General features: G+C 37.4%; 1 protein-coding gene across 2 annotated transcripts in view; it reads left to right on the top strand.

The window, feature by feature from the left end:
- The first annotated feature begins 461 nt into the window (after positions 1-461).
- LOC133645239 (transmembrane protein 144-like) overlaps positions 462-15,468 on the top strand; it is a 78,013-nt gene continuing 63,006 nt past the window's right edge. For both annotated transcript variants that reach the window (XM_062040136.1, XM_062040138.1), the window contains exons 1-3: positions 462-632; positions 708-851; positions 14,806-14,928. In XM_062040136.1, the coding sequence (XP_061896120.1) occupies positions 551-632; positions 708-851; positions 14,806-14,928 (349 nt within the window). In that variant the 5' untranslated portion in view covers positions 462-550. The remainder of the gene's footprint in view (positions 633-707; positions 852-14,805; positions 14,929-15,468) is intronic.

Here is a 15,468-nt window from a genome sequence, read left to right on the forward strand (position 1 = left end):
TCTCACGTTTGTTTTCAAAGCTTTGAGAATGAACCACAAAATACCAACTACTGCCTGGTGATCAATTTAAACTTCAGCTTACGTGCCATAAAAAGAACTTGGGAGTGAATAGCAATTTGAATTCCCATTGGAGGAAGAGCTGGTGAACGCAACAGGCTGGACCCTCGGGAGGGGGTCCAGACTGAGTCCAAGGGAAAAAAACTCATTTAGCATAGCACACATAAACATGTTACATATAATCACAACAACTCGCAACAGACGGGGGGGGGGTCAAATGCAGAAGGCAAATTTCACCACACCTAGTGTGTGTGACAATCATTGGTACTTTAACTTTAACTTAACTTAACTTGAATTTGAAAAAAAAACAACATTATTTTTCACTAAAGAAGGGTGGGGTTCAGTACCTCCAACAAGGTTAAGAACCACTGAGTTAGAACCCCGGCCCCTCCTGGCTGCACATGTGCAGTGATTGGTATGATTGACAGCACCTGTGTGGCCCCAGCTCCCCTCCACGTCTGCCTGCCGTGGATGTGTGGATTCTAACTCGAACATGCTGCTGGCAAAGTGTCTTTTATCCGCAATTGCACTGTTGCTGGCCGGCTGCCATGGCAACGAAAGGAGGCCAAGGCCAGGTTAGCAGAGAGCGGCAGCTTCATGGTCGTTCACGGCAACATTTGACAAGTGTCATTTTTACCCCCCTCACGAAGGCCACGATGGGACGGAAGACGACACGCCGAGTAGGAACTCTACCAACATGACGCGCTTTGTGTACGGCATAGCTGCCAACGTGGCCGCGGTGCTGCTGTACGGCAGCAACTTTGTTCCCGTCAAAAGAATCGAGACGGGAGATGGTGAGTGACGTTTCTTGGATTCATTTTTCACAACGTCCTTTTTGAAGAATGATTTTGGAATCCAAGTGAACAAATGTCAGGAGTACAAGAAGTTGTACCAGCTCCAGTGCAGTAGTTTGGCTCCATCACATTGAGGCTTACGTCCATCCATCCATTTTATACCGCTTATTCCAGGGGTGTCCAAAGTGCGGCCCGGGGGCCATTTGCGGCCCGCAGCTAATTGTTTACCGGCCCTTCACACATTCTGGAAATACTATTGTAAAAATTAAAAAAAACATTACAAAAAGTGGAATGAGGTGAAATCTAACGAGAAAAAGTTGCAATGTTGACACAAAAGCTGCCAAGCAGGCTGTTTTTTTTTTTCTTTTGTCTTCATTTTTCTTTTTTTTTGCCATTGCTCAAAAAAAAAAAAAATGATGACAAAAAATCCATGATGTAATGAATTATTTTCAGGGCTCCAATTACTTCAAATATTTGACTTTAAAATGTTTTATGTGGTAAATATTGCAAAAATTGTGTAGTAGCCATATAAAAACATCAAAGTTTTCTTTGACAAAAGCGCATAAAACAAACAAAATAATAGTTCAAACGTAAAATGGACAGATTTATCTGAAGTTGATCTCGTAACTTAAGTGTTGAATGTAAAAGAAAAACCTAATAAAAATGTATCACTTTATGAGTGGGGCACCTTTTGGATCCCAAATATATTTAGTGATTTTTTATTTATCTTTTCACTGTGATGACTCAAAAATATGAAATAATTAAAATCAATGGTGTCCTGCATTATTGATCTTTTAGGGCTCTTATTACTAAATACTGCATATTTCAGTTTTACTATAAAAAAAACTAAGTTGTTTTTGACAGAAAAGCCATAAAACATTTTTTTTAATTTGAATTACTTTATATCAACTTGAAGTTGATATAGAGATTTACTGTAAGCGTTAAATAATTTTAAAAAAAAAAATAATCTGACTTATTTTTAACATTTTAATGACTGAGACCCTTTATGGTCCCCGGGATCCCTAAAGGTAAAATAAAAAATGCATATATTTTGTAATGGTTTGAAAATGAAAAATATCAAAATGGCCCCCACATGCTTTCATTTTTCTGTGAGCAGCCCTCAGTGGAAAAAGTTTGGACACCCCTGCCTTATTCCCTTCAGGGTCGCGGGGAAATGTAAAAAATGGCAACAGCCATTTTTAAACATTTAGTAGGAGATGCTAAGCCAAAGGTGTCAAAGTCAAGGCCTGGGGGCCACGCCTGGCCCGCCACATCATTTTATCTGGCCTGGAAATGATGTGTCAATAAAGTACTTCACATTTTCTCATTAAATGTAACATTTTTTTTTTTTCATTTTGACATTTTGAAATTGCATACCTTTTAAATTGTAATAGTATCCATTATAGTATCCGGCAGCGGTGTTGATGGATCTTACTAAAACATTTGACAAAATGAGTCGCAATAACTAGAACAGTATGGCATCAGAGGGTTGGTCTTAAACTAGAACTAAACTAAACTAGAACAGTATGGCATCAGAGGGTTGGTCTTAAACTAGAACTAAACTAAACTAGAACAGTATGGCATCAGAGGGTTGGTCTTAAACTAGAACTAAACTAAACTAGAACAGTATGGCATCAGAGGGTTGGTCTTAAACTAGAACTAAACTAAACTAGAACAGTATGGCATCAGAGGGTTGGTCTTAAACTAGAACTAAACTAAACTAGAACAGTATGGCATCAGAGGGTTGGTTTTAAACTAGAACTAAACTAAACTAGAACAGTATGGCATCAGAGGGTTGGTCTTAAACTAGAACTAAACTAAACTAGAACAGTATGGCATCAGAGGGTTGGTCTTAAACTGGATTAGAAGTTATTTAACAAACAGGAAACGATACCTGAAGCGAGGTGAACACGCGTCTACAACACTAAATATATTCTGTGGTGTACCTCAGGGATCAATAATAGGTAGAGATGTCCGATAATGGCTTTTATGCCGATATTCAGATATTGTCCAACTCTTAATTACCGATTCCGATATCAAGCGATAGCGATATATACAGTGGTGGAACTAACACATTATTATGCCTAACTTAGTTGTGATGCCCCGCTGGATGCATTAAAGCAGGGGTGTCAAACTCAAATACAGAGTGGGCCAAAATTTAAAACTGAACAAATGAACCTTTTAATAGGCACCCAAACAAGTTTTGCATTGAATATTGAACAAGCAAGGCTTAAAAAACTTTATAGTGACATGCAAAATCCAGTTTCCAATAATAATAATAATAATAATAATAATAAAAATATCAATGGCATATCAAATACAATTTAAATAAAAATGTAATGCCTCTTTTCAATTTGCAGCCTTCTGAGGTAAATATCAACATTAACTTTTTCCACAGGCTAATAAATTAGAAAATAAAATAACAATGAATAAAACAACCATTCAGGACTTTAAAGTGCTCAGTTTGCAACACACTGATCTAATCTGATGTGCCCAAACCAGATACCTGACATCTTTTCTTGGATGCTAGCTCATTCATGTCGGGGCTCAGGCTTTGAGCTGAGGCAACCTTCATTATCCAACCAAGGTGTTCATCAGTCATTATATCTCCTAGTCCGCCGGGACCACAGTCTTGGGGGCGTGCCTTAAAGGCACTGCCTTTAAGGTCTTCTACAAGCTGTCGTCACGTCCGCTTTTCATCCATTCTAACAACGTGCCGGCCCAGTCACAAGTTATGTGCGGCTTCTATACGCACACACACGTGAATGCAATGCATACTTAAACAACAGTAATACAGGTTACATTGGGGGTGGCCGTATAAACAACTTTAACACGGTTACAAATATACGCCACACTGTGAACCCACACCAAACAAGAATGACAAACACATTTCGGGAGAACATCCGCACCGCAACACAATATAAACACAACAGAACAAATACCCAGAATCCTTTGTAGCACTAACTATTCCTGGACGCTACAATGTGTGTGTGGGGGGGGGTTTGGTGGTAGCGGGGGTGTATTTTGTAGCGTCCCGGAAGATTTAGTGCTGCAAAGGATTCTGGGTATTTGTTCTGTTGTGTTTATGTTGTGTTACGGTGCGGGTGTTCTCCCGAAATGTGTTTGTCATTCTTGTTTGGTGTGGGTTCACAGTGTGGCGTATATTTGTAACAGTGTTAAAGTTATTTATACGTCCACCCTTAGTGTAACCTGTATTGCTGTTGATCAAGTATGCCTTGCATTCACTTGTGTGTGTGCAGTAGCCGCATATATTATGTGACTGGGCCAGCACTCGTTGGACTGGATGAAAAGCGGACGTGACGATTTCCGGGAGGGCCACTGAAATTTGGGAGTCTCCCGGGAGGGTTGGCAAGTATGACAATTAGCGGTGAATGCGGTGTTACCGCGGCACCGGCGGGCCAGCTCTAGAGTTAGTTTGATATCGCCTCAAGGGCCAAGTGAAATTACACGGCGGGTCAATTTTGGCCCGCAGGCCAGAGTTTGACACCCATGCATTAAACAATGTAACACGGTTTTCCAAAATAAACCAACTCAAGTTATGCAAAAAAATGCCAACATGGCACTGCCATATTTATTATTGAAGTCACAAAGTGCATTCTTTTTTTAAACATGCCTCAAAACAGCAGCTTGGAATTTGGGACATGAGAGCATGAGGAGGTTGAGGGGGGGTGTATATTGTAGCGTCCCGGAAGAGTTAGGGCTGCAAGGGGTTCTGGGTATTTGTTGTGTTTTGTTTATGTTGTGTTACGGTGCGGATGTTCTCTCGAAATGTGTTTGTCATTCTTGTTTGGTGTGGATTCACAGTGTGGCGCATATTTGTAACAGTGTTAAACTTGTTTATATGGCCACCCTCAGTGTGACCTGTATGGCTGTTGACCAAGTATGATGCATTCACTTGTGTGTGTGAAAAGCCGTAGATATTATGTGACTGGTCCGGCATGCAAAGGCAGTGCCTTTAAGGTTTATTGGCGCTCTGTACTTCTCCCTACGGCCGTGTACACAGCGGCCTTTTACAAAGTCTTACATTTTACTTTTTGAAACCCATACCGATCATTTCCGATATTACATTTTAAAGCATTTGTCGGCCGATAATATCAGCAGCCCGATATTGTCGGACATCCCTAATAATAGGACCAAAATTGTTAAATCTCTGTATAAATGACATTTGTAAAGTTACAAAAGATGTAAAGTTAGTATTATTCGCAGATGATACAACGGCGTTCTGTTCAGGAGAGAACACGCAGAAGCTAAAACAAATACCGTATTTTTCGGACTATAAGTGGCAGTTTTTTTCGACTTATACTCAGGAGCGACTTATGTGTGAAATGATGAACACATTAGCGTAAAATATGAAATAATATTATTGATCTCATCCACGTAAGAGACTAGACGTATAAATAATATTATTGATGTCATTCACGTAAGAGACTAGACGTATAAATAATATTATTGATGTCATTCACGTAAGAGACTAGATGTATAAATAATATTATTGATGTCATTGACGTAAGAGACTAGACGTATAAGTAATATTATTGATGACATTGACGTAAGAGACTAGACGTATAAATAATATTATTGATGTCATTCACGTAAGAGACTGGACGTATAAGTAATATTATTGATCTTATTCACGTAAGAGACTAGACGTATAAGTAATATTATTGATGTCATTGACGTAAGAGACTAGACGTATAAATAATATTATTGATGTCATTGACGTAAGAGACTAGACGTATAAATAATATTATTGATGTCATTGACGTAAGAGACTAGACGTATAAATAATATTATTGATGTCATTCACGTAAGAGACTAGATGTATAAGTAATATTATTGATGTCATTGACGTAAGAGACTAGACGTATAAATGATATTATTGATGTCATTGACGTAAGAGACTAGACGTATAAATGATATTATTGATGTCATTCACGTAAGAGACTAGACGTATAAATAATATTATTGATGTCATTCACGTAAGAGACTAGATGTATAAGTAATATTATTGATGTCATTGACGTAAGAGACTAGACGTATAAATAATATTATTGATGTCATTCACGTAAGAGACTAGACGTATAAAGGATATTATTGATGTCATTCACGTAAGAGACTAGACGTATAAATAATATTATTGATGTCATTGACGTAAGAGACTAGATGTATAAATATTATTGATGTCATTGACGTAAGAGACTAGACGTATAAATAATATTATTGATGTCATTGACGTAAGAGACTAGACGTATAAATAATATTATTGATGTCATTCACGTAAGAGACTAGACGTATAAATAATATTATTGATGTCATTCACGTAAGAGACTAGACGTATAAATAATATTATTGATGTCATTCACGTAAGAGACTAGACGTATAAGTAATATTATTGATGTCATTGACGTAACAGACTAGACGTATAAATAATATTATTGATGTCATTGACGTAAGAGACTAGACGTATAAATAATATTATTGATGTCATTGATGTAAGAGACTAGATGTATAAATAATATTGATGTCATTGACGTAAGAGACTAGACGTATAAATAATATTATTGATGTCATTCACGTAAGAGACTAGACGTATAAGTAATATTATTGATGTCATTGACGTAAGAGACTAGACGTATAAATAATATTATTGATGTCATTCACGTAAGAGACTAGACGTATAAGATTTGATGGGATTTAGCGATTAGGAGTGACAGATAGTTTGGTAAACATATAGCATGTTCTATATGTTGTAGTTATTTGAATGACTCTTACCATAATATGTGAGGTTAACATAGCAGTTGGTTATTTATGCCTCATATAACGTACACTTATTCAGCCTGTTGTTCACTATTCTTTACACATTTTAAATTGCCTTTCAAATGTCTATTCTTGCTGTTGACTTTTATCAAATACATTTACCCAATAAATGCAACTTATACTCCAGTGCGACTTATATATGTTTTTTTCATTCTTTATTATGCATTTTCGGCCGGTGCGGCTTATACTCCGGAGCGACTTATACTCCAAAAAATACGGTAACAGAAGAAATTAACAAAATAAAAAGATGTTTTGACAAAAAACAGACTATCTTTAAATCACAGTAAAAGTAAAATAATGCTATTTGGTAACAGTAGAAGGGAAAGTCAAACACAAATACAAATAGACGGAATATAAATTGAAAGAGTAAATGAAACCACATTTCTAGGTATAAAGATTGATGATAAATTGAATTGGAAATCTCATGTATAAAACATACACATAAAGTAGCAAGAAACACATCAATAATGAATATAGCAAAACATGTTCTCCACCAGGGGTGTCCAAACTTTTTCCACTGAGGGCTGCACACGGAAAAATTAAAGCATGTGGGGGCCATTTTTTATTTTATTTGTATTTTATTTTATTTTAAACAACATAAAAAAAGACACAAGATACACTTACCATTAGTGCATCAACCCAAGTAAACCCTCCCTCCCCCATTCACACTCATCCACACAAAAGGGGCTGTCTCTTTCTGTTATTAAAACACTTCTGCTTCCTACAATATAGAATAATACAGTCTGCAAGGGACACGGTCTTTAGAGCACACATGATTGTGCGTGCTGCTGGTCCACTAACATGTTCATTAATTACTATTTTTATGTCATTGTTTTTATATTGCTTTACTTTCAAACAAAACAAACAAAGGACTTTAACTTCACCAGACCAGGTTGTCAATGAAGTCAGATTGTTCAAAAGGGTTCTTAAAACCAGGTCCAGTTCAGATGACGTCCCGATCGGGCTTAGCAACAACACACCTTCACCCATGTACACCAAAAACCAGGGAACACAACAGGTTGCATACAATCCACAAACAAAAATACATTTTCAAATGAAGCACCCATGTACTGTCCAGGGGCCGTACTTATCAAGCTTCTTAGAATGACTCCTAAGAAGTCTGCTAAGAGTTGACTTAAGAGTAAATCAATTCTTGGCTGAAAGCTGCACTTAAAAGTTAGTTATCAAGCGTCTTACTCACACTTTCAGCCAAGTGTAGGACTGAATCTTAAGTGTCACACTCAGAGCTGAATTACGACATTACTATGTGCCGTAAACGCAATTTTAGGTGACGTCATTTCTGTGTCCATAGAAATGACCAATCACGGAAGGGAATCCCTTGTCTAAGAATAAAGAAATATCTTGGAAATATTTAAGTGGACAATGGGAGTGTATATTTTGACAATAAACTACAAAATAATACAAAACAAACTAGTCCCCGCCGACACTCACGCTACCGCTCCCTCTCTTCTCTCGCCCACACACTCACTGACGTCACTCACCTCACGGCCACACACATACGCTACTGTCATAACATTTTCTTTCCAATTCATTAATTAGGCAACTCATTTGAAACTGGTGGCTCTATAAATTGTGGGTGGCTCTATAAATACTAGCCCACTGCAGACACATGCAGAAATCAACATGGAATCAAAAAGTATTAAATCTGTGACAAAAATAATACCCGCTCTGTCTAAACGATACCGTTTGATCAGCTGCTCGTCATCAAACAAAGCCAGGACATCCTTCCGCTCCCTGAATGTTGGCGCACGTCTCTCTCGCCTCAGTGCCATCCCCTGCTGGCAACTCCTAACCACTTAAGACACCTCTGAAGGTCTCTTAAATATCGTGGAGAGTAGGAGTGATTCTTAGACTTAAGAACGTTGATAAAAAGCTTTTATTCTTAAGTTTGAGAGTAGGACTAAATTTCGCAAATTCTCAGGACTTAAGTGTAAAATGGCACTCTAAGAAGCTTGATAAGTACGGCCCCTGATCACATCCAAGTCGAACTCAGCAACACACACCTTCATTTATGTACACTTCAAATAGGGAACACAACAACAGATATCATATCATATCTATAAACATAATTATACTTTCAAAATAAGCCTTTGAGGACTTCCCATCTTTTGTTCATGTTTTTTGGCATCATTATCGTTTTCAACCATATAATTTTCTAAAGTTAAAAAATACTGAATAAATGTTTTAAAGAAAGTAATACTAAGTGAATATCTGTTTTTGGCCTTAAAAATAAACATTTTACCAAGTACTATAATTAAATTGACTAAATCATGATTGTCAATGAACTCTCCTAAAATAACAGAAACCACATTAAGCTTCATAAACAAACCAATCTTTAAACACATTTTTTCAACTTCCACCCAAAACAAAGAAACAATATGACAATACCAAAACAAATGCAGGGTGGATTCAGGCTCCTGACAACAAAATCGGCAATCATCTGACTCTGTCATATTCCATCATTTTAACATTTTTCCCGTGGGTAAGAAGTTATAAATAATTTTAATTTGAAAATAACGATTTTGCACATCGATAGTAGTTTTGTAGATTAATTTGAATATAGCATCCCACGGCAACGGGCAGTCAAAAAAGTCCTCCCATTTTCCATTTGTGTTGTATGAGGCAGCCTTCAAAGATTTCTTTATTAAATAAAAATTATATATTTTTCTATTTATTTTAGTTCCTTTTTGCCAACTAGAATTTCTTATTAAGGGTTTACAAACTAATAATTTAGTAGTTCCATAATTAATTTGTTTCCATCTTTTCCCAATGACTCCAGTTAGTTGAAGAAATGAAAAGCTTGAGCAAGCATCACCATACATAGCTCTAAATTCATCATATTTCATAATTTTACCATTCTCATTGATAATGTCATTGACAAAAATGATTCCTCTTTCAAACATATTTTTCCAAAAGAAAGACTTTCCATCTATTACAATATTAGAGTTCATCCTGTGGGGGCCATTTTGATATTTTTCCTTTTCAAACCATAACAAAATATATGGATTTTTCTTTGTTTTTTACCCTTAGGGCTCCCGGGGACCATAAAGGCTCCAAGTCATTAAAATGTTAAAAACAAGTCAAATTATTATTTATTTATTTTGTATTTAACACTTACAGTAAATCTCTACAGTATATCAACTTCAGGTTGACATAAAGTTAAAAAAACAGAGATTTTATGCCTTTTCTGTCAAAGACAACTTTTTTTTATAGTAAAAGTGAAATATGCAGTATTTCTCCCACTGCCCGAAACATTCAGTAAGCAATTTTTGATGTGAAGTAATTAAAGCCTTAAAAAGATCAATAATTCATAATTCAGGACACCATTGATTTTAATTATTTAATATTTTTGAGTAATCGCAGTGCAAAGATCAATAAAATCCCATTAAATATATTTGGGATCCAAAATGTCCCCCATTCATAAAGTGATACCTTTTTATTAGGTTACTTTCCACACTTAAGTTACGAGATCAACTTCAGTTATATCTGTCCATTTTACCTTTGAACTATTACTTTGTTTGTTTTATGCTCTTTTGTCAAAGAAAACGTTGATGTTTTTCTATGGCAACCACACAATATATGCAATATTTTCCACATAAAACATTTAAAAGTGAAATATTTGAAAAAACTGGAGCCTTGAATAGGTCAATAATTCATTTTTTTGAGCAATGGCAAAAAAAAAGAAAAATAAAGATAGACAAAATAAAAAAAAAACAGCCTGCATGGCAGCTTTGTGTCAACATTGCAAAAGGTTTAGCAACTGCTACGTAAAGGTAATGTTGAATTGACAAACTGGAAATTGTGATGTGTCATGCATGTTCCAAATAAACTCCATTATTGCAACAAATATTACAGAATATTATCAAACATGTTTTTGTCTAAATAAAAAATACATAAAATACGTAACTTTATAGCAAACTACCCATTAAATGAATACAAATGACAGTATATTGTGTGTTCTTCTTTACAGCATATTACTGTCCATTGAAAAAAACTACTACAGTATTTTGCGTGAAAATTCTGTTGACTGAGCTGCCAGTTTTTGACTGTAAAATCTACAGTTGTTGTTTTTAACGGTGTATTGCTGTAAATGGAAAGACGGTACGTTTGTTTTTACGGTAGAAAAACTGGCAGGTAAATTGCCGGATCAGACAGGCTAACCTCCGAGGACAAAGCTACGAACAATGGGGGACCGGGCATTCTGCTCCGCCGCTCCCAGTCTGTGGAACACTCTCCCTGACCACCTGAGGGCACCACAGACTGTGGATGCCCTTCTTTTTAAAAAGCCTTTTTTTTAGATATGTGCATACTAGCTATAACTATTTGGCTGTTCTAGTTTTTATTTTTATTTATTTCTTTATCTTTTTTTAATTTATTTTATTTTTTTGTTAATACACTGTAGCACTTTGAGATTGTTTACTCAATACAAAGTGCTTTATACAAATAAAATCTATTATTATTATTTAAAAAAATAACCTGTACTGTATCAAGTTGTAAAAACCAGTGTCAATTTAACACAAACATTCTGGCAACTAAGCTACCAGTTTTTTCCATAACTGTAAAATCAACAGTCTACTTAAAACAATGTATTTAATTAATAATGAAATCCAGAGGCAAATTCATACATTATTGGCTGATACAAGCAGCCATAACTGCCATGTGGCCCTCAATGACAACCACCTTGACATACCCGTGCTAAGCTGTTTGAGGAAGATTTGGGTCAAAGCAAACAGTTCTCAGCAGGGAGGTAGCACCCGGAAACAAGACTCCTGGCCCCCCCACCCTACCTTGTACCCAATGTCACCGCCCCATACACACACTTGGTATTTTAACATGCACTAAACCGGGGCTCAGCAACCCGCAGTTCTAGAGCCACATAGCGACACCATAGGGTCCAGTCCATAGTGGATCTAACATAATAGGGTGAGAGTCCAGTCCATAGTGGATCTAACATAATAGTGTGAGAGTCCAGTCCATAGTGGATCTAACATAATAGTGTGAGAGTCCAGTCCATAGTGGATCTAACATAATAGTGTGAGAGTCCAGTCCATAGTGGATCTAACATAATAGTGTGAGAGACCAGTCCATAGTGGATCTAACATAATAGTGAGAGAGTCCAGTCCATAGTGGATCTAACATAATAGTGTGAGAGTCCAGTCCATAGTGGATCTAACATAATAGTGTGAGAGTCCAGTCCATAGTGGATCTAACATAATAGTGAGAGAGTCCAGTCCATAGTGGATCTAACATAATAGTGTGAGAGTCCAGTCCATAGTGGATCTAACATAATAGTGTGAGAGACCAGTCCATAGTGGATCTAACATAATTTTGTGAGAGTCCAGTCCATAGTGGATCTAACATAATAGTGAGAGTCCAGTCCATAGTGGATCTAACATAATAGTGAGAGTCCAGTCCATAGTGGATCTAACATAATAGTGTGAGAGTCCAGTCCATAGTGGATCTAACATAATAGTGAGAGTCCAGTCCATAGTGGATCTAACATAATAGTGTGAGAGTCCAGTCCATAGTGGATCTAACATAATAGTGAGAGTCCAGTCCATAGTGGATCTAACATAATAGTGCGAGAGTCCAGTCCATAGTGGATCTAACATAATAGTGTGAGAGTCCAGTCCATAGTGGATCTAGCATAATAGTGAGAGATTCCAGTCCATAGTGGATCTAACATAATAGTGAGAGTCCAGTCCATAGTGGATCTAACATAATAGTGTGAGAGTCCAGTCCATAGTGGATCTAACATAATAGTGAGAGTCCAGTCCATAGTGGATCTAACATAATAGTGCGAGAGTCCAGTCCATAGTGGATCTAACATAATAGTGTGAGAGTCCAGTCCATAGTGGATCTAGCATAATAGTGAGAGATTCCAGTCCATAGTGGATCTAACATAATAGTGAGAGTCGGGTCCATAGTGGGGCCAGCAGGAGACCATCCCGAGCGGAGATGGGTCAGCAGCGCAGAGAATGTCTCCAACCGATGCACAGGCGAGCGGTCCGAGTCCCGACTCTGGACAGCCAGCATTTTATCCATGGCCACTGGACCTGTGCCCCCCCCCCCCCCCTCCCCCTCTCCACAATGGAGGGGGGGGGGGGGCAGAGGAGAAGAGAAAAGAAAAGAAACGGCAGATCAACTGGTCTAAAAAGGGGGTCTATTTAAAGGCTAGAGTATACAAATGAGTTTTAAGATGGGACTTAAATGCTTCTACTGAGGTAGCATCTCTAACTGTTGCCGGGAGGGCATTCCATAGTATTGGAGCCCCAATAGAAAACGCTCTATAGCCCGCAGACTTTCTTTGGGCTCTGGGAATCACTAATAAGCCGGAGTTCTTTGAACGCAGATTTCTTGCCGGGACATATGGTACAATACAATCAGCAAGATAGGATGGAGCTAGACCGTGTAGTATTTTATACCTAACTAGTAAAACCTTAAAGTCACATCTTAGGTGCACAGGAAGCCAGTGCAGGTGAGCCAGTATAGGTATATATATATATATGTATATATGTATATAAAGGTATATACAGTATAGGTATATATGTATATATGTATATAAAGGTATATACAGTATAGGTATATATACATATGTATATATGTATATAAAGGTATATACAGTATAGGCGTAATATGATCAAACTTTCTTGTTCTTGTCAAAAGTCTAGCAGCCGCATTTTGTATTAACTGTAATCTTTTGATGCTAGACATAGGGAGACCCCAAAATAATACGTTACAGTAATCGAGACGAGACGTAACGAACGCATGAATAATGATCTCAGCGTCGCTGGTGGACAAAATGGAACGAATTTTAGCAATATTATGGAGATAAAAGAAGGCCGTTTTAGTAACACTCTTAATGTGTGACTCAAACAATAAATGAATAAATGATATTGAACTCTGATATTGATACGTCCGTTTATTTCTTCTTTTTTTAATTTTTATAAATACCAAAATAAATCCTCACTTTACTGTGCTTGGGTATAACAAAATCCAAACGGACTCCTCCGCTGTTTCGCAATGTTCCATCTAATAGTGTATCTTATTAATGATGAATTCATTTACATTTTCAGAGTGTGCCAAGCACATAAAAAAACATGCTGTGAGCTAAAAAGGGCCCGTGGCCCCCACTCGGCACCCCTGGCAAGTATTCTTAGCAAAACACGTTGATTGTGGTGCTCTATGGCTACTTCTAATGGTTTTTAGCCTCCAAAATCATCATGCACATATTTTATTTATTGCAACTGCTATTACGAAGTCCATTTACCGTATTTCCTTGAATTGGCGCCGGGAATATGGTATTCGCATGCCTAGAATTACAGCCGGGTCAAACTCGTTTCGCAAAATAATTAGCGCATGCTTGGCACTTCCGCCGGGTCAAATATGAGTCACTAAATGACTCCCGCCTACTGGTGGTAGAGGGCGCTTGAGATCCTTCTTGCGACTGCTGGTACTGCAGAAGAAGACAACACGCAGCAAGAGTGCGCAGCCATTGTTTTTACCATGGAGGATTACATATCTAAAATAAAACAGTTTTCTAAACTGGACTTTCAATCGAAGCAGGAGGTAATACTTAAAAGGAAGATCTCCATTGAGACAGAGAGACTTTTAAAACTGAAGAAAGATAAGGAAGACTTCTATATCGATGCTTTTCTTCAAAAGGAGCTGGCATGGACTCATTTATACCTAAAGGTAAGACCATAATAATGTTTTTTTTATTAAATGTGCTTTTCATGATAAGGTAAGCGCCGGAGTGAGAAGAGGTTTTAAAATAATTAGCGCATGCATGGCCATCTCGCAGGCTTCTGGTAAGCGCCGGAGTGACAGGAGGGTTTAAATTAATTAGCGCCCCTGCGGCTATTCAAGGAAATACGGTATATGTATTTATATGTGTGTATGTTTTATATTACTTTTCATGCTAAGGCAAATTAATTTCCTCTTATTTAAGTGTTAAGGGGTTTGCCGTCAAATGTTGTCTGATCATTTATAAAAAAAAAATTATTTTGTGGTTGACTTTAGTGTTAATAGTCCATAAAGGGACAGGAATAGACGGTGTACCTTTTTGGAGTAACAGTTTGTGTTGTCTGGGCAGGCATGTTTTTCCAGTGGGTGAACTGTGCGGCCATATGGGTGGTGTCCATGTTGGGAGACCTGATGCTGCACTCTCCAAAGTTCCATCCGTTTGCCATGCTCGGAGGTGTCATCTGGGCTACAGGTACTGCACTAACTCCCAAGCTGAATGTTGTCATTTTCGCGGACTACTTAGCCGGGGACCCGTCATTTCCCCGTTAACAGAAGCGGCGATAGAATCATGGAATTGGCCAAAAAAAACGCAATGGAGTACATAAATGATTGACATAAATGATTGATAGGCTGTCATCGTGATGATACAAAACGTTTGTCTGGGGAAATGAGTTGATGCTGGAATTTTGTCGTTTAATTGAGTCATATTGCAGTCTACATGTATCTCTTATGTGTGACTGCCATCATATTGCAGTCTACACGTATCTCTTATGTGTGACTGCCATCTACTGGTCACACTTATCATTTCACCATGCACCAAATAAATTGCTTGGAGGTCGGTAAGTAGGGCTGCAACTAACAACTAATTTGATAATCGATTAATCTGTCGATTTTTACTTTGATTAATCGATTAATAATCGGATAAAAGAGACAACTACATGTCTATCCTTTCCAGTATTTTATTGAAAAAAAAACAGCATACTGGCACCATACTTATTTTGATTATTGTTTC

Source organism: Entelurus aequoreus, linkage group LG28 (assembly GCF_033978785.1).
Source record: "Entelurus aequoreus isolate RoL-2023_Sb linkage group LG28, RoL_Eaeq_v1.1, whole genome shotgun sequence".
Lineage (NCBI taxonomy): Eukaryota > Metazoa > Chordata > Actinopteri > Syngnathiformes > Syngnathidae > Entelurus > Entelurus aequoreus.